The sequence below is a fragment of the Falco cherrug genome, chromosome 4, assembly GCF_023634085.1.
Source record: "Falco cherrug isolate bFalChe1 chromosome 4, bFalChe1.pri, whole genome shotgun sequence".
In the NCBI taxonomy this organism is placed as follows: domain Eukaryota; kingdom Metazoa; phylum Chordata; class Aves; order Falconiformes; family Falconidae; genus Falco; species Falco cherrug.
In genome coordinates this window covers 33,043,542-33,063,232 of record NC_073700.1, presented here as the reverse complement: position 1 = coordinate 33,063,232, position 19,691 = coordinate 33,043,542, and the positions used below count along the sequence as shown (strand labels likewise).

General features: G+C 38.2%; 1 protein-coding gene across 2 annotated transcripts in view; it reads left to right on the top strand.

Moving 5' to 3' along the window:
* LMTK2 (lemur tyrosine kinase 2) overlaps positions 1-19,691 on the top strand; it is a 42,523-nt gene that overhangs the window by 18,367 nt on the left and 4,465 nt on the right. For both annotated transcript variants that reach the window (XR_008731946.1, XM_055708437.1), the window contains exons 6-13: positions 249-336; positions 8,208-8,341; positions 11,386-11,470; positions 12,076-12,197; positions 13,609-13,758; positions 14,022-16,917; positions 18,241-18,376; positions 18,797-19,045. Coding sequence is in view for 1 of the 2 variants with exons in the window: in XM_055708437.1 (XP_055564412.1) it covers positions 249-336; positions 8,208-8,341; positions 11,386-11,470; positions 12,076-12,197; positions 13,609-13,758; positions 14,022-16,917; positions 18,241-18,376; positions 18,797-19,045 (3,860 nt within the window). In the remaining variant the exon portion in view is untranslated. The remainder of the gene's footprint in view (positions 1-248; positions 337-8,207; positions 8,342-11,385; positions 11,471-12,075; positions 12,198-13,608; positions 13,759-14,021; positions 16,918-18,240; positions 18,377-18,796; positions 19,046-19,691) is intronic.

Below are 19,691 nucleotides of genomic sequence, written 5' to 3'. Positions count from 1 at the left end.
TTTCATGGTTTTGACATCCTCTGAGTTTCAGCTGCCTTCAGTGATATGCTGCAGCAATACGAAGGAGTTTTAAAGGTGCAAATGGAATCTGTGGCCTTGGATAATTGTACCTTCTGTTTGTGCTGCCCCCGCCCGCCAATGTTATGTGTTGAAACTTCTGGTAGGGATTTCTGGTAGGGATTTGCATTATCCTGCAAATAATGTATAGTGTGATCTTTCTGGCTTTAACTGTTATCTTTTCACTCCAGCATTCTTCAGCATCCAAATGTTCTCCAGTGTATTGGGCAATGTGTGGAAGCTATTCCTTATCTCCTAGTTTTTGAGTTCTGTGACTTGGTAAGTACACTTACACAAAAGGCTACCGTTGTTTTTCCATTGGTGTAAATTCTGTAGTATATTGCCCTTCACTCATGAAATAATTCTTTTTCTTTCTGGGGCATTTTTTGAATAAACAGAATTTCACAAGACAGGCTTGTTTGTTTTACCTCAAGTGTAATTTTTTGTTTATATTCTTTTCAATTCATCATGTAAATTCTAGGTGCTTGTGAATGTTCTGAAGAGGAAAATAGCTGTTTGTTCTTTGATAACAGAATTACTGGTCTGTCTCGGTCTGCCTACATCATATAACAGGGAGCTTGGAGGGGAAGGAAGGTCATAGAAGGAAGCTTTTTATTGTGGTCCAGTATCACATGCTCACATCACCTCCTAAATTCTATTTTCTGTCTGTGCAATCTTAATGTGCTTTTATTACCATTTCCATAAAAATGTTAGTTGAACAAAATTGAGGAAAGAATTTCCTCCCTGCTGCCTCCCTGCCTCGAGAGCACGCAAATTTTACCCGTGATGTGCAGCTTTGACCTAAAATACAATTGTGGGCTCACTTGCGGATTGGGTAGTGTGTATTCTAATGGATAGAATTTTCAGTATCATCCTATTGTCATCCTGTTCTTACTGATCTTTTCTGTTACTGTGTTCTTCTCTTCCCTACTTCTTAACATTCTTTTTTCCCTTCCCACCCAAAGGAACAGCCTTATTATGCTTCCTGAACACCAGCAGAAATGTGAAGAGCACAGTGAAAGGTGTTCTCACTGCTTTCTGCTCTACTGTTAGTGCCACAAAGGCCACTGAAGATGGGAAGGGTAGTCACGCAGAAACCTTGCTCAGCCACTGCATTCCTGGGCATGTGTTGGAATTCATGTGAATGCTGTGAGAAAGAGGGTGTTACGCATGTATAGACGCTTTGAACTGTGCCCAGTATACACAGAGTCTCCAGAGACTAAAATTTGGATATGGCCATGGAGCCATGGTCTGGAAAGACTTGAGTTGCTTTATCGAAACATAACACATTATTAAAAACCAGACAAACCCAGAACTCCAGGTGGCTATCAGAACATTGGTTCAATAGCTGCTTCTAAAGTTTGCGATCTAGATATCATTCCTTGGAAAACGTCAAGGCAAATTAACTCAAAGTGCATGTATGTTATTAGGAAACAAGTCTTTCAGAACAAAAATAGTTTGTATTTATAAAATTCAGTAAGATCTTTTACCAGCTTCACTGCTACTGAATTTTCCTTTAAACTCAGGTGCACAAATATGGTTCTAGTTACGTCACTTGCCTCAAGCAATTTAAATGGGTTAACACTAAACTTTTGAGTTTTCTTGAGAAGCATCAGTTAATCTGTGACCTTAAATAACTATCTTTGTCATTACTGCTCTTTCACTCAGATTTATTAGCTGTGGTAAATTAATGAGGCAGAAGTGCTGATAAGATAATTCTTTTCTAAATGGAAGAAACGCCTGAACGTTTTAAGTGACTGATCAAAGTGAAATGTTCTGGTTTTGCTAAGAATTAAAAAGTAGGTGCCTAAGGTTAACCAGATAATGTTTTTTATAGCGTTTCAATATGTAGAAATAGAAAATTTCTTACCAGTTTTTAAATGTGCTACTCAGATTGGAGGTTCTTTAAAATACCCTTGAAAGAGAATTGTGTTTTACAGAGTCTTAACAGATATGCATCCATATCAGATTTAGTTGCTGCCATGTTTTTAAATAGGTATACTATTTAATCCAACTTTGAATTTGAAGATGGAGTAACTTTTAAAGATTGCCCTACTTTAAGTATACAGGAAAAAAAATATCCTTGTTTGATGCCTGATGATTAATGCCAGAAATTTTCATGATCCTGTAGAGTAATCTGGAGAGGATTTTACTTAAGGGGATAAAAGAGATTTTCACTTTAACAGGGGGCACTAAGCTTGACAGCTGAAGTGGTAGTTTTATAAATTCAAATATAGTTGGGTGATTTCTTTGGAATGGAAAATAAATGTCTGTGCCGATTTCAATTCCAAGTGAATTGGAACTTGTTTTTAGAAAATTGTGTACTGTAGTGAGTTAAACATGACTTTAACACTGGAAGTCTGGCTCACTTAAAGAGCTCTTACTTGTTAGAGCTGAGTAACGCTTCGACATCGTAGTATTTTATTCACTGTGCACACAAATATGCAGGGGCTAGGCAGACAAAACTGTGTTCACTTTAACAGTTTTATGCAGATGGAGATAAGTGCGGTAAGTTAGCTCAGTATTGCTGTATGTCACTAATTCTTCTTGTAGTCCCAGGGCCTAGTGTGGGAGGTAGCAGTATCAGAGTGAGGGGAGAGGAGAGACATGAAGAAGGGAGAAATGTGAAGGAAGCCAGACGGCACCATTTGGAATAGAAGGTATGGCTGGATAGCTTTTTTTTAGTAGACAGGTTTTTAGTGGAGTGTCAGTAGGCTGATATTCTAGAAGCTGCTTTTTATCACTGTGGCTGGGGTAGCAGTTACACTTTTCAGGCATTCTGTAAGTGATCTCAAAAGCTGGTAGCTTCTTTTGTACCTTTTTTTTCTGAATTGGGTAGATGAGTGGTATGGAGGTGCTTCCAAAACAGGCAAGAGTCTTGATTCTTCAGCACAGACCGCAGGGGCAGATGCAGTTGAAGTGGTTGACCAAAGGTTCTAGTATCTGTGGTGACTATGTATTGTTCAAATGGGAAGGATGAGAAACATGTTCCTGTTTTGCTAGCAGTAGCATAACGCTATGCTAAAGCTCTTTGCCTTGCGTTACTGGTGCTGTATATGTATATACAGCAAAGAATAATTTGTTTTAATCCCTTGTATTTATGTGATTAAGAGTTTGATGGTTAAGAAAAAAGTGGCAAATCAGCTGTGTTGGATTTGAAATTTAAATATCTTCAGGTGACAAGTTCTTTTGAAGCTCTTTTCAGCGGTGTAGACCTCATTTTGCAAGTTTGGCATATTAAGTAATGAAAAACATGGCTATTCTACTGACGAGCGCAGACTAGAGTGTATAGCAGCTGTTTTCTCTGCACTCCATCAAATTCATAGTCTATCACAGCATGTCCCTCTTCTGCAACTTTTCATACTAGGATTTAGAGCCTTTTTAGGGCTGCTTGACCTTGGCTGCTCAGGCAGCCCTGTTGGATTATCAGTTCCCAGGCTCCTTGGCACTCTCAGCGGTGCTGAATGTCATGCAGGCTGGCTTACTTGTTTTCTTGGCTGTATAAACTACTTGTACTTTTCTGTTACCTGAGATTGCTTGGTTGTACATGCAGTAACTGTATTTGTTAAAATTTAGCCTGTTTTATAACGTAATCCAAGTTACTCTATGTCCCTGGCTTTGCAGAGCTGGGCAAGAAATGTCAGCAGCACGTAAGTGATTTAAGCTTTTAAATCCTAATTTTCCTTTACCTGTGTTAGAATTGTTTAAAAATGGTAAATAAAAGAAATGCTCAATAAATTCTTAAGCACACACACACACCCCCCATATTAGTTTGCTTAGTGTGTTGGTGCTGTCCTCTATGAATAGTTAACTGTTCACTGTTAAACATTGTAGAATGATGCCAGGTTAAAAATAGTGGTAGCTGGCTTATAACTTTAATATATTACTCAGCCATGTGTGGCCAGCGTTTTGTCAGCATAGCAAATCCCCTAATGAATTGACATAATTTATGAGTAAAGGAAAGTTATTCAAATGTGGAAGTTTTATGTATATTGTAAGCCTGATTTGCCTATCAAATTCTTACAGAAATTCTTCACGTCTTGCAATTCCCTGAGCAGATGAGATCAGCAGGATGCAGTATTTGCTTGGAATGCCCTGTAGCTTGCTTTAGGGATGTTGCTGTTAGTGGAAGATGCCTGCCTGTAGTGGTTGGTTGTCTCCTCTGTTTGGGCTTTTTCTGATTACTGCCACTTGAAAACATTATCTTGAAATCAACAAAGAATCTTTGCACTGAAAACTTCTTAACTGAAGAGTCCAACAAATCTGTTTAATAATCATAGTCAATATTGATATGAGGCAAATGGGTATCTCTGGTGTGTGTTTTTAAAAAAGAAAAAGGAGGTTGAAGAAAAGAAAAAGGGGGTTGACAATTCATGAAAACTTCAGAAATCATGTCTGTTGGGTTCAAAGACTGTGCTCTCAGAACTGTTTAATAGTTCTTAAATGTACGTATGTCTAAACAACTTTCTGATGGTATAGGTGCTCTATACCATACACCAGTTTCAGGCATTTTAATGGTATTGACTGCAGGTACTTACAATGTGAAGCAACATTGGAGGGAGGAGGCAGGGGTAGTATTTTCAGTTGTCTTAAGAACTTCAGAAGGGGTGATTATGTGGTATTGTGTGACTTGGCAGGTAGCTTTCCAGCTTGGTAGAAATTGTTAGTCAACATAATTTGGTAACCTCTTTATACTTTTAAAACCCTACCATCTGTACCTACTGGTTTAAAAAGTCATGTCAGCTATTTGTTTGGGTGCTCATGTGAACCAAATGCAGAATTTGCACAAACAAGAGAACTATCAAAGAGACTGCATGTAAATACGCCCCCGGCTTCTGGCTGCTACAGAGAAAAAGCATGGGAAGACTGACTTACAGAGATGGCTGAGCTGATCCTGACTAGAACTGAGAAGGATGCGAGGAAAGGCGGAATGTAGTTCTTCATGTAGTCCCAGGAGAGGAGGGAAGAGGCAGAGTGACAGAGGAAGTTGGAGAGAAAGCAGAGCCTTCCTCAAACATGATTCTTGAGCTTTTTATACTTGGGTCTCTGCAAGTGAATTTTGTAGAACTGTATTTATTCAGATATGTTTAACCTTTCATATTTACTGTGTTTAAAAGTCTGTCTTATAAAGGGCTGGGTTTTGGCTCATTAAATAGTATGGGAATAGTATTTGATGTATTGCTACTGTCTGCTTATAGGCAGGGAAGCATCAGAGGATAATTCAGGCTAGCAAGGAGTTTAGGAGGTCTCCACTCCAACCTCCTGCTCAAAGCAGTGTCAGCCTGAGGGCAGACCAGATTTCTCAGGGTTTTGTCCAGTTAGATCCTGAAAGTGTCCATGGATGGTAACTGCGCAGTCTGTCTGGGCAACCTGGGCTTCTGCTCCAGTGTCCTCATGTGGAAAACAGTTTTCCATATACGCAGTCTGAACTTTTTGTGTTTCAACTCATGCCTGTTGTCTCTCATCTTCCCTCCATGCTCCACAGCAAAGAGCCTGGCTCAGTCTTTAAGAACTTCATACGTACTGGACAGCTGCTAATAGGTGCTCCCTAAGTCTTCCTTTCTCCAGGCTGAGTGAACCCAGTTCCCTTAGCCTCTCCTCATGGTGAAGTGCTCTGACCCCGTGATTGTCTTGGTGCCCCTCTGCTGAACTTGTTCCAGTTTGTTGTCTGTGTTGTTTTGGGGCTGCCAATACCGGACACAGGATCTAAATGCGGTCTGACAGATGCTGAGTAGAAGGGCATAATACCTTCCCTTGGTCTGCTGGCTACGGTCCTGTTTATGCGGCTCAGGATGCTGCTTGTGGTCTTTGCTGGCAGGGCACATAGGTGAGCAGATGTTCAGCTTGCGGTCTGCCAAGATCCCCAGGTCCCTTACTGCAGAGCTGCTGCCCACCTGGTCAGTCCTCAGCTTGTATTGCTGCAAGGGGGTTTTACCTTCCCCAGGTGCTTTTGTCCTTCCGGAGTTTCCTAAGGTTCCTGTTGGACCTTTCTCCCAGCCTGCCCAGGTCCCTCTGGATGGCAGTCCAGCACTTGAATGTGTGCATTGGTTCCCGCAGTTTGGTATAAGCAATGTCCCTTTAAAGCATTATCAAACCCACCTGGTTTATATTTTTAACCTTGATTGTAGCCTTAATTAGAATAGAATGAGAAAATGGAACCAGCATGTTTCAAGGTGCTGGATTTAATAGAAGCTGTATTTTCTACAAAAATATATGCCTACATGAATTGTTTAGTAAGTAAGGGATGCCACACAGCACTACTGTTACTAATGCATTTAAAAATTAAAAAGTAATTCCTTGGTGCGTTTCAGGCATCCTAGGAACTTAATCCACCTGGGACAAACCCAAAGTAACCGGTTGCTGTTTTAATGAATGACAATTTTGGAGAGTTTGACTTCAGGCACTTGCTGCCACCTACAGTCAGTTAAGCTTGGTGTTGTGTGCTGGTATTGGGCTGCGCGGTTGGGAACGTGTAGGTTATGGACACGGTTCTTTGGAACTCTGCTGTAGTAAATCTTCTCTGGCAAGGTAGAATGGGGTGCATGTGTTGATATATAATATTTACACATATATATGTGAGCCAGTATGATATGAAAGCTGTAATTGTAAATCAGAAGAATCTTTGGGGAAACATTTTTTTTAAATGTAATTCTGTAGGATGCAAGTATGTAAATGTTGCCTAATTAGTAGCTAAAAACAGGATAAAGAGAACCTAATGAAGGCTTCTACAACATTAAATAGTATTAGAAATTATGCATGCTTTCTCACAAGGTGGTACAGCTACTTGCAGCATAAGCAGTACATATAAAGCAGATGAAGATACAATAGCTGCTTTCGAGTACTGTAGAATATATTAATATTTTTAAAAATTAAAAAGAAGCTGTTTTACACAGGAGTAGTATCTGCTTTCAAGTAGACTTTGTCCCATTGCTTCTTACTTTATTAAGTAGAACGCAGGTTTGTGACTGTCCAGCCAGTCACCTCGGCTATCGCTGCACTGTTAGGTTTTAATGCTCCACACAGACACCTACTGCTTGAACTATTAGAATTGTAAATTGTCATCATCAATTAACCATGTTAAGGAGGAATGAGATGCTTCAGTTGTAGCTCACTAATGTACCTGCGCACCAGAGAAATGGGAAGTTTAGTGATCTTCAGTCTTTTGTGAACGTCAGAGCGCTTTTTATCTAGTTCAGACTGCCTTCGTGCCTGCTCAGTCTCAAGACTTGAGTTCAGTCTGCTTCCTGGCTCGAGATTTAGGGACACAGTGGACATGGACAGTTAGAGCCAGTTTGTTACGCTGGCAAAATACATTGTGATCTAATATGTTGTGAGGTCTCATTACAAAAATACCCTCTGTAGTTATTTGCTAAACTTACAGAAAGACTGTATTTTAAATAACAAAATTACAGGAGTGCTAGGTTAAAAGTCCAGCTGTGAAAGTAGGAACAGTAATGCCATGAGAAACTTGTTCTCTTCTCTTGCTTGGGTTCACTTACTTTTCCTGAATGTTGGACAACTTTTAGTTATTTTCCCTCTATTTCAAAACTGTTTTGTTTTTTTGGTTTTTTGTTTTTTTGGGTTTTTTTGTTTTTAAGTAATGTATGGAGTGCTTCTGTGGGCTCATTAATTACATGTCTGTTGCTCAGCTTTGCCTAGGTTTGGTGAAACTGCTGCCATAATCACAATTCTTTGACTGGAATGGGGTCTGTTAACCGTGGGTTTTATATCTAAAGCTCCAGTGAGCTAGCAGTGTCTGAAACCCTTTTCTCTGGTTTCTCCCTTCCATCCCCTTGGAAATTCCAGACAGTCAACTTTGCTAATTTGGAGCACTTCAAAACTCATGTAATTTAAAAAGAGAAGCTCATCAAACTGTCTTGTAATGGCAAATATTATTGTATGACAGGTTTTACGTGGCAGTCTGATCTAGGTTGTTAATCATTAAACAATTTGATTAAAAACCCTTAAAAGGACAGTACCATATGCCTTAGATGACTTCTGTAAGAATCCATATGGAGACTGGAAACTTGAGATTTTTAATTAAGCACAAATATGTCTAATCAATAATGTGGTTAGTGGGTTCTTCATTAAGTATTTTTCAGATTCAACCAATATACAAGGCTGATAAGTATTTTCAACTTCTTTTACAGGGTGACCTAAAAACGTATATCTGCAATGAGCAGGAACACGTTAAAGGAGATTCACAAATAATGCTGCTACAGAGAATGGCGTGTGAGATTGCTGCTGGACTTGCTGTAATGCATAAACACAATTTTGTGCATAGGTATGCTTTCCAGATAAATTGCTTTTAGTTATGATGCACTCTAAAATTCATGCAGGTATTTTCATTAAAATCCGTGTTTACTGAAGATTGTGTTTAACAAACTTCCGTCTAACTTCCATATCCTAAGTCATGAAGGTGTGATGCTTAGGAAGATGCTCATTCAACTGCAGTGGTGTGGTGATACAGCTCCAGCCTGGCTGAAAGCCAAGCACCTGCTTTTTAGGTTTGAAGCCCACAGAACACAACCTACTGCTAAGCCACTCCAGAAGCTGTAGTGTTGATGAATTCTGAGCCAAGTTAAACTTGCTTTGTTTGTTGTGGGGAGAGGGATGTTAGAATTTTGTTAGAATGAGTCTTATACCTGCTGTGTGGTTTTAATAATTGTAGCAAATTAGAACTTCTGTTTGGTAATCTGTTACCTTTGTTACTAAAAATGGGGGGGAACCCCAAAACGAAAATGCTGCCTTTCTAATGCAATAAGGGAGAAGCTAGAAGCTGACTTTAAATGAAAAATTGATTGAAGCAGATACTTTCTCACTGAATTATTGTTCATGTAACCTTTTAATCTTCAGTAACAGAGGTAGTCAGATTTAGAAGATCATGATGGGAGAATAATTTTGTTTTAATTGGGGGGAAAAATGCTAGATTTCTTTAAGGTTGGCACAGCTGATACTGAAAAAATGGCAGTAGTTGTAAAATGCTGGAGAAAAGAATGTGTTCATGAAACTAATTGCTCAGAAATATGCCAAAATACATTTTTTTGGCTTTAAATGGAAAGGTGTTAAGGAACTGGAAGACATCAACTTTAGATCTGTAATGACTAAAATAGTAAAGCATGCTTGTTCCACAAACGTGGCTTACCTGATGAAACCTTGGCTATCACAAGATAGTTTGATTTTATGTTGGATCAGTCTGTTCTTTGCCATAGAAACAGTGCTTGTATCATCCCTTTCAGCAAGCTAGAAACTTGGGCTAGAGCTTATTGGTGCACATCTTGCTACCTAGAGAAAGCAGAGACCTTGTGTTCAGGAAGAAGCTGAACTATCCGACTGAAGTCTTGAAAGGCGCAGGTGTAAAATGACAGCAAGACCCTGCGAAAACACCAAAGCCTGGACTCTGGTGGTGGCTGATGGGCAGAGCTATTCCTTTAACCCCTTTAACATTTCGAGTGACTTGAAGGTAGTACCTGTGGTACCTGCCAGACGGATTGATCACTGTTTCTTGTGTTGCAGCAGTATGGCTCCGTAGGTATTAAATGTAACAGTACGCTCTCAGTGAAATAGTTAAACTTGATCATTAATCTGTGGATCTGCAAGTTTCTCACTGTAAATGTTTACTTCTAGCAACACTATCCTGATGCTGTCAGAGTAAGTGGTAAAGCTCCAGCATCAGCGATTTTGTTGTTAGTGGTAAATTCAAGCAGCCAAAATTTCTATTTTCTCTTCCAGGATATTTATTTAAATAGTATAAAACAAGCTGGAAAGTTTGGGACATACCTGAGGCTTACAAATGTGTTTGACCTGTGTATTTCGGTGACTCTGGACAGGAAAACATTTTCTTACTGCTTTGAAGTAGGAAAGGTGTGTGGTTTTCAGACTGTTTGTACATTAGAGACTTCTTTTTTAGCCACACAGAAGCAATCGTGGAGTTCTTCCAGTGCACTTAATTGCCTTGTACCCTTCTGTGAAACTGAGAAGCAAAATATTTGAGCAATTAGTCTGCTGAGCTCTTTGCTGTCACAGCTACAGTTCTGTAGTAAGCACATGGCTTCATTAAACTTGCATAAATTTCTGAGTTTGCATGATGAGTTTTCTGAAACGCCTTCTTGGTATTATTACAGCAGCACTGCTGGCTATAAGTACTTGTCTGATTTATGGTGGGAGCTGGAAACTACTTCTGTGTGTATTCAAGAGCTTTGTGATTTGTTTATTAAAGAACTTTATGAAATACTTTTTCTGATGGTCTTTTTCAAGGACTGCCTGTAGTTCTAGTTCATGTGTAATATATGGTTTTGTTATTTAGAGGCACTTAACTTTAGGTGTAAAATGCTACTAGTTGCTTAGTATTATACTGTAAGTATTTAAACCTGATCTGAATTGTTGATGGTGCCTGCTTGTGACAATTGAAATGCAAGACATGTAGTGATAGGTGTCGGGTAAAGAGGGACCTACATCACTAGAGCATAGGTAACTACATTATAGGATTATTAATAGAATTAAATAATCGCATATAAACTGTGTCGTTTGAATGCTTAGGAGTATACTTCACTACTCTAGAGTAAAGTGACTACATTTTGAACTTTTTATAAAGGACAGTATAATAGTCTAGGGGTTTTTGCATAAAATCTTTAAATGCAATTGCTTTGCCACTATGTTTAGTTTTCTTTGATTCCAGAACACAGGTTCTGCTTGGTTTTGTGGCTCTAAACTGATGCTCTTTTGAAAATGTGGGAGGGCCTAAGGGCAGTCATATCCTTGTGGCCACAAAACAGATGTTGTCTGATGAGTCTGTCATGACGAGAGACCCTGTCAGTGTTTGGTTTTTTCTGAAAGTGCTGAGTGTTTCTATAGAACTATGGTGTCCGCAGTATTCCAGTGAGGTATGGGATCAATTATTGGCTTGTACAGGTTCTAAAACTTAATGAAAATGTAAGCAGCAAAAGAACTATCCTAACATTTAGTTTGGATCAAAATCGTGCTTTTTACATTAATAACTCCAGTTACTGTGCCTGGCTTTGCATTATGAGTTGGTCTTTTGGAAGGCATGGACTGGTTTAATTTTGTCCAAAGAGAATCAGGAGGGTACCTCCAAAGCACACCTTTCTTGCAGCTGGCTTGCTTCAGCCTTTAGGAGGATGTAGGTCTATGGGATCAGACTACAGCTCATGCAGATAAAATTGTTGGATAAAATCAATGGATAAAAATTGTAGTGTGGATGTTGAATCCGTAGCACCTAAGTAGTGTCACTTTTGTTAACCCACTTGTTTTAATTTGCATTGAAGATTCCTTGGTTTGGTCTCATTGTTTATTTGTTTTCTTTTTCAGTGACTTGGCCTTACGGAATTGCTTGCTTACATCAGATTTAAATGTCAAAGTAGGAGATTATGGTATAGGATTCAGTAGGTATAAGGTAAGTTAATATAGTCATGTACCACTTTTTTTAAAGGGTTTGGGGCCTAAGGTTACAACAAGCATACTTTAAAGTTATAAACTAGATTGTCCTTTATTTGAATAACTTTTGAAGTGTAACTGGGAAATAACTGTGGCAAGCTCATGTAACAGAATAGGTGGTCTTTCTAGAGACAAGTGGAGTTCATGCTTGTACAAGAAAGCTTCTGCTTATATCTACCAGGTTTTAGGTCCTATTTACAGTAGTCCTAAAATATGCACAAATTCATTTTAATGTTTTAAGAAAGGAAAAATTCAAATTTCTTAATGAAAATGTTCAGAGTATTTAAGTGTGATAAAAATTAAGAAAGTGGAAAAAATCAAGGCATTAATTAAAAAAGTTTTTTGAGTACTGATCCTTACAACAGTTTATTTGTTGTGGTAAGGAGTGAGTGTCTTTCCTCCATAGCATTATTCTTTACTACTTGGGGAAAATGGGATTAATTTTTTACATTCTAATTTTTTGCATAGGGATCACATAAAACCATGTTAAGGAAACTACTGTCAACTTCTGGAAGTTGATCCAATGTTTGTTCAGTCTTTTTCTGCTTTTTATCAATAATTTAGGAAGATTATATTGAGACAGATGAGAAGAAACTTATTCCTCTTCGATGGACTGCACCTGAGTTAGTAACAAGTTTCCAAGACAGACTGTTATCAGCAGAGCAAAATAGATACAGTAACATATGGTATGTAGCAGTCTTTAAAATAATTTCAATGAGAGATTTGTGAACATATTTTCAAATGTTACACAAACGAGTAAATAATATTTATAGTTAAATTGAATATTGGCTTGATACACTGCTTTTTTATTTAATCAGATGTACAGTAGGTTAATCTCTACAAACCTGAAGCTATATCTTGCTGTGGAAGGATGCTTAGGCATCTGTTGAGAGCACAGTTATGCTAAGAAAAAAAGTTTAGCAGAATAGGTGTTTATACTAATAAACATCATTACTGTATGTTTGCCAGTTGCCTTCAAATGTTTATAAAGGAAGGAAATGGTAAATTATTTTTCCAGTAATGTAATAGCTGTGGATGACAAGTTGATCCCACTAAAGCCTGATTAAGTTCCATTGGCAGAACCCTAGCATTTTAATTGCTGCAGCATTTGAGGGCTGCAATGAACTGTTTGTCTCTGCTACCAGAGAGCTTACAGACAATGGATGGTGAAAATCTTGATGAACTTTTTTGAAATCACCAAGTTCCATTGCAGTTCTCAAGTCCTAAGAAATTTGGATAATGGAAATTAGGACTTAGGCTAACATTTCTGAAAACATTGTAGTTAAATTCCTGCTTTTATATTCTAAGGGTATTAAATAGTAAACTAGGTTTTATTTGCTAATTTAAAAGTAGGGCTGCAGAAAGCAAGTGGGATAGATAGAAATTGCCTAAATACTGATTTCCTTGCAGACTTCCTCAGATCATACTGTTCACCTAAACTACAAGCAGCCAGGGTCTTAAGGTTGCAAACTTGAATTTTGGTGCCTCTGTATACAGAGCTGCTTTGAACAGATCTGGACTAGATGACTTCCAGAGACCCCCTTCCAGTCTAAATTATTATAATACATGCAGTCTCCATTAATTTACATTTTGAGCAAGGAAAGTTGCTCAAAGATCAGTATCAAGGTTAATAACTGAAAATGTGATTAGCGATGTATATGATACGTATACAGCACTGAGGAAAGGGGTGGCTTCTGACTACTGCAGGTTAAAAGGAAGTAATTTTATGAAAACTGGAACAAAGATTAGTTTTCTAGCAGTTGGACCCGTAACTGCAATTCCTGATGAAAGTTTTTCCTGTTGTTAACCGTAAAGTTTTTTTATCTTCTCTAAATAGGCATTTTCTATTTTTTTTTAATGTGTGTGGGGTTCTTCCGTAGTTGAATCATTTGAGGCCTGTTGCATCTTGTTGCCTTAAGGCAACTTTATTCTTGAGGCTTCTAGTGTTCTGTCAAAATGAGTTAACAGATTCTGCATAGAGCCAATGGGAGAGTGATATTTGTTCTTATTAGTTATGCTTTGCTCAATCCTTACAGTCTTAGGAAGCAACTTTAAAATAGTTCTTGGAACGCACAGTCATTTGCTGCTCTTTTTCAGGTCCCTGGGTGTAACATTATGGGAGCTGTTTGAGAATGCTGCTCAGCCTTACTCAGACTTTTCTGACAGGGAGGTCTTAACCCATGTCATAAGGGAGAAGCAGGTCAAGCTCTTCAAGCCACGTCTGGAGCAGCCATACTCTGATAGATGGTAAACTTTAGATGTTTTTATTTATTCTTAAAGCTGCTGAAGTAGTTTCTCAGAATACTCTGTTCTCTTAAATATATTGAAATTGCTATGTGATATCAAGCTCTTGGCAAAGAAACCCTAGGTAAAAGGATTAAAAGCAGTTGCTATAGATGGAAAGTCCTGCCTGTGATATTAATTGTTACTCCTTAGCTTGCTAGATATCTGAATTTTGTAAGTTCCTTTTCAGTGTGAAACCTATTGAAACATGTTTCTTATTTGTATAGGTATGAAGTTCTGCAGTTCTGCTGGCTACCTCCAGAAAAGAGACCAACAGCAGAAGAAGTGCATAGACTCTTAACTTACCTTCGAATGCAAAGCCAAAGGGACTCGGAGATTGATTTTGAACAGCAGTGGAACGCTCTTAAACCGAACACCTCAAATAGAGAAACAAATAATTCTGCATTTCCAATCTTAGATCACTTCACAGGAGATAGACTTGGCCATGAGATGGAGGAAGTTCTTACTGTAACTGAAACAAGCCAGGGTCTCAGCTTTGAATATATCTGGGAGGCAGCTAAACATGATCATTTTGATGAATGTGGTCATGTGAATCCTGAGGATGCAATGACGTACACAAGTATTTTCTTTCCAGTGGAGGTTTTTGAGAGGTCACTTTCAGAGCAAGGGTCGGGAGCACAGGATGGAAGCGGTCAAGAAGCATCGCTTGCTGTCCCTGGGGTGTTACCTGTGTTTGATGCACACAAGCTTTCTGTTGGAAATGACTACTATATCCAATTAGAGGAAAAAGGAAGTGGCTGCAGCATGAATTTTGATAACCAATCAGTTGTCCTAACTACAGAAGTTGATCGTCAAGAAGCTGTACAAGAAAAAAGTTGTCATTTCACAGTTCTCAGGGATCTTGATGTTGAGGAATCTAGCACTGATGGGGACTTCTTCCACTACAATACAGATCCGAAAGAGGAATTTTTGCCTGCTACTGGTAGTCCAGAAAGTCCTTTCCAGAATGCGTTTAATGACATTGACAGATCAGAAGAATTGACAAACAGAAAAATACTTGGTTTTGCTGAAACAAATGATACTCCTAAAGACTTTAAAGTAGCTGTTTTGAATGCAAACACAGATGCTAGAAAGGCAGTAGGCCTTTCTGAGAAGGAACATTCTAGTCATGCTTCTGAAAACGAAACAGTTCCCTTATGTGAAAATATCTCTAACCAGTCTGACTTGGTAACTTTAGAAGAACTTTCTGATAACTTCTTATTTCTTCAAGAGAAAAACTTATTAACAGGGTTATTGTCTAACAAAACCAGCAGTGATTTTGCGCAGAAACCAGATGTTCTAAAACGTATATTAGAAACCTCAAATAGAAACTCTGTAGAGCCTGAGCCTGTGCTGGCTGAAAATGCACAGGTCTTTTCTTTAATACGTGAAAGTCTTAGAACAGTGAAAGATGAAAATTTTAACCCTGTGACAATGAATAAAGATCTGAATTCTCAGTCTCACACTACTGTAGAGATGCAGGCATCCTCTAGTCCATCTGCAGGACATAAGTCACGTGATAAATGTGCAAATCTTCCTTATTTGAAGGATGAGGGAAAACTTAGAAATGTGGAATTGAATGAAGTTGTGTCCTGTAACATTGATACTGTCTGTCAGGAAGAGCTATCCAATAATGCCAAAAATAATGATGTTGGCAACAATCCATATTACAACATTGCTGTTGAAACAGATGAGTGTGGTGCACAAATAAAGCAGGGAATGCTTTTCAAACCTGATGAAGTAGCTTTTAATAGAGAAAAAAGTAGTGATCAGGAAGATATGAAAAGAAACTTGCAAGATAAGTCTCCCATATTAAAAGATGAATGTTTATTGGAGGAAAGACAAGAAACATCAAATAGTTTTGAGAACTGTAAGGATATTCCAGAAGAGATGACCTTAATTTCTGTTGCTACTTCAGATTGTACAAGCCAGGATAGTCTTCTGGATGACAGCCCGTCTCCTTTACAAACTGTAGAACAAGCCTTAGAGACACCCGATTCTTTGGATTCTTTAGATGTAAATGAGGTTTTGGAATCTTTACAGGTTCAAAGTCCTCAGAAACTTTTGCCACCTGATAAACCAGCTGACAGTGGCTATGAAACAGAGAACCTGGAATCTCCGGAGTGGACTTCCCACATCACTGTTGACGATGCTTCTAGTGTAGAGACTACTCTCTGTGTTGTCAGTGAGGGCAATGTCAGTGCTTTACCTTCTAATCCAGTCATAATCGTTTCAGAAGCAGCAGCTTGTTTAGATGCAGTGAACAGCAATTTTGAAATAACCCCAAAGGTTTTTCTGGGTGGAAATCAAAACTCATATAGAGACTCTGCCTATTTCTCTGATAATGATTCTGAGCCAGATAAAAAAGCAGAAGAGACTGTGAATCTGTCAAGAGAGACTGCATGTGTTGTCTCTTCAAATATAGGAGACGATAATACTGAAGAGGATTACAGTTTGGAAGAGAGGCAGCAAAAGTGTGGTGTAAGGAATTGCCAGGATACCAATAATCAAAATGCAGAACTAGAACTAAATCATAACTTGGAGATCCAAGAGATGGATGTAGGGATGCAGGGGTGTCCTGATGAGTGGGCAGAGGCAACTCTGAATTCCCTGGAAATATCGATGGAAAGTAACCTGTCTGAGACTTCCCATAAAAGTGTCTCTTGTGTTGGCACTAACACTTCAGAACTTCTTTCACACAGAGACTTGAAGTCTGTGCATAACATACATAGTCATTTAGATCTGAGTAACAGTGATAAGTCCTTCTATCACACTGAAGGGCAAAAACTGAAAGAGCCAGATATTGAAGGAAAATACCTCGGCAAACTCAGTGTTTCTGGAATGCTGGATTTAGAAGATGGTGATGATGCGGATGAGGAAGATGAAAACAGTGATTCTGAGGATGATATGAGGACTTTTCATATGCATAGTCTGAGTTCTGACAGTGAAGATGAAACTGTTCATCAAGTACCTGAGATACTTACTGACAAGGATGATGGAAAAAATCTGAGAAGCTTGTTGAAACTTCCAAAACCTCTTGATGAAAGGCAACATGAGCATTGGAAAAATGAGAAAAAGGCTGTAACATTCTTTGATGATGTGACAGTCTATTTGTTTGATCAGGTATCCTTTTTTTATTTACTAAGTAAAGTTTTTGTTGCTTTGGGTTTTCTTAAAAAAGACGTGGTAGAATATCTTAATATTTGTGGACACACTGTTACAAGCTCACCTTTCTTTTTTGGCAGGGTTAGATCTTGTTTGTGATGTGGGTTATTTTTTATTTTTATTTAAAGAGAAAAGAAAACCTTTCTTTGCTAGGTGCAGTTGTGTGCTGCTGGTAGAATACCAGCACTAATTTGAAGTGAAGGAGGGCTTTGCTTTGGGCAGCGTGAGTTGTTAAGTCCTGAATCTCCATTGCTTTTGGACACTTGACTGCAGCACTGAATGAAATGGTGGTTTTTAGCGATGTCTTTCTGGTATTTATAATTAATTGAATATGTGAGACAGCATTGTTGTGGACCAGATTTGATTAATTCATTTTACCAGAATGTTGTTGTAACTTTATAGAAGCAGTTTATCTGTTTAACAAGTTTGAGGACTTTTTAAGTTCAAATGCCTTTATAAAAGGAAAGAAAAAACCACACCCAAATAAAAAAAACAAACCACCAAAACCAAACAAAAACCAAAAAAACCCAGACTGCAACCTAAGTCTGAATCTTGTGTTAGTTACTGTTAAAGTAAATTTACCTTAAACCGTAATCAAAGATGAGAATGCTATTTAGATGGTGATGCTACTTTTTATTAATCCTATGATTCAGGTTCAGTGGAATACTGATCTGCTTATAAAATTCAAGGTTACCTTTGTTTCCCGATCTGCTTTATCAATTTTTAACTTCTGTAACTTGATATGGAGGGGATTGTATTTTAACATTTTGGCAACTAAACTAGCACAGTGAGTTTAAAAGAACAGTCATACTGTCAAGCTTTGGAAATGTTGCTTATAATGACGCACATAAATATTGGAGTTTTGTAATAGAAAACATAGGTGATATATTTGTGTTGGGGCAGCCTGTAGAATAGTAATCCTTTTGTCAGAAAGGGAAAAAAATTAGCTGTGTTTAAACTAGTTGTCTTTATTGTTACAGTAACTGATAACATGTTGGCTGCTTCAAATACCAGTCATACAAAGTCTGTCTCTTTATCCTGAAGCATGATTAAGGGGTAAAAAAAACCCCCAAAAATGTTGGGAGATGGGATAAGGCTTTATTAAAAAGGAGCGTCAGGCTGATAAGGGAACCGTTTTCAATTGAAAGTTGTTTTAGCTTTCTTCCTACAAATATGAAACCACCTTATATATAATACAGAAACAGTCATTTCCTACATGGTTTTTGAATGCGTGCATGGATACATTGTGTGTACAAGAGTGTTAAATTTTGTTTCTCTTAGGAAACGCCAACTAAGGAGCTCGGAAACCGTGCAGTAGACGTGAATGGGGAAGACTCTCACAGCACTCCTGTTCCATCTTCAAGTTTTAGTTACTTAAACAGATTTGCAAATTCAGAAAGCTCAACAGATGAAGAAGGTACTTGAGTATATTTATATACAGCAGGGGCTGAGACAGAATGATAGTCTTTAATGAAATGTCATTTGAAATTACATGTGATTTGTAAATTCACTGTACCGTAATTGGGTTTTGGTTTGCATCTGAAGTGTACGCTTCAGCTAGGCTCAGATACTGGTGTTACTGGCTATCAGAACCTCCGGTGTAATACTGGGGGGTAGTATATTGAGGTGTCTAGGGTATCTTGAGAGGTCAGCCAAACTATGGGTGACAAATGTTTGTGACTTGCAGGGCTAAAACAGAAAAGCTGGAAGTTTTGTTTTGGGTTAATGCAGTCTTCCAGGGGTTTGCTTTTAAAATTGTACATGACTTTACATTAATGTAAATGGCCTCTTTTTTTTTCTTCTTTCCTTCCCCGCCACACCCCCCACCCCCCCCAAGGTGGGGGTTTTGAGTGGGATGATGACTTCTCTTCTCCAGAGCCATCCTTTATATCAAAGGCAGCTAATAGTCTTATTAGTTCTAAACCACCTCTTCAATCATCAAAGTACTTCTCTCCACCTCCACCTTCCCGGACTGTTGATCAGAACTGGTCACATTCATCCCCTTATTCCAGATTCTCTATCTCTCCTGCAAACATGGCAAGCTTTTCTCTTACACATCTTACAGATTCAGATATAGAGCAAGGAGGTAAGTGACTTAGTTATAATTATTTTTAAACTACAAATTATGCAAAGGTGTAAGTGATAGATATGGCAAATCTAATTCTAATTTAGATACTTAGTTTAGAAACACATTTTTAATGCTATAAAAGTAATGTCTGGTCTTGTATTTCAGTTAAGACATAGCTTTCCATTTAAATTGAGATTATTTGCATCCAAGTGCAAGTACAGCCTTGTGGCTGAATGTTCTACAGAACATTTACAGGAGAAGGTCAAAATTTTTCTGTTCAAAAAGCTAATGCTATATTTATATAAATCTATGCAGTCCTTAAGCACTTCTGTATAGCTGCCACACTATCGCAGTTGAGCAGTTCTTGTTGTTGCACTAACCTAAGTCACAATTTTATTTTCATTGCGCAGGGTGAGGATGCTAAGTGATGTTTCTGCCACTGTTATCTAAGCTAATTTTACAGTTCAGTTTCTTTTCATATTGCTCTTCAGAAAGTGTGTTCTTGACACTCAAGAATTGCAGCATGTTTTCTAGAGCTGTGAGTAGGATAGTTTCTGTTAGGAGAGCCAAACAATCTGTTCATAGCAATATTGAGTACTAATGGTATTTATTAACAGAAGCTTTCTTGTCTGTATCAGAAGCTTTTTTTTAAGCTTTGATAAAT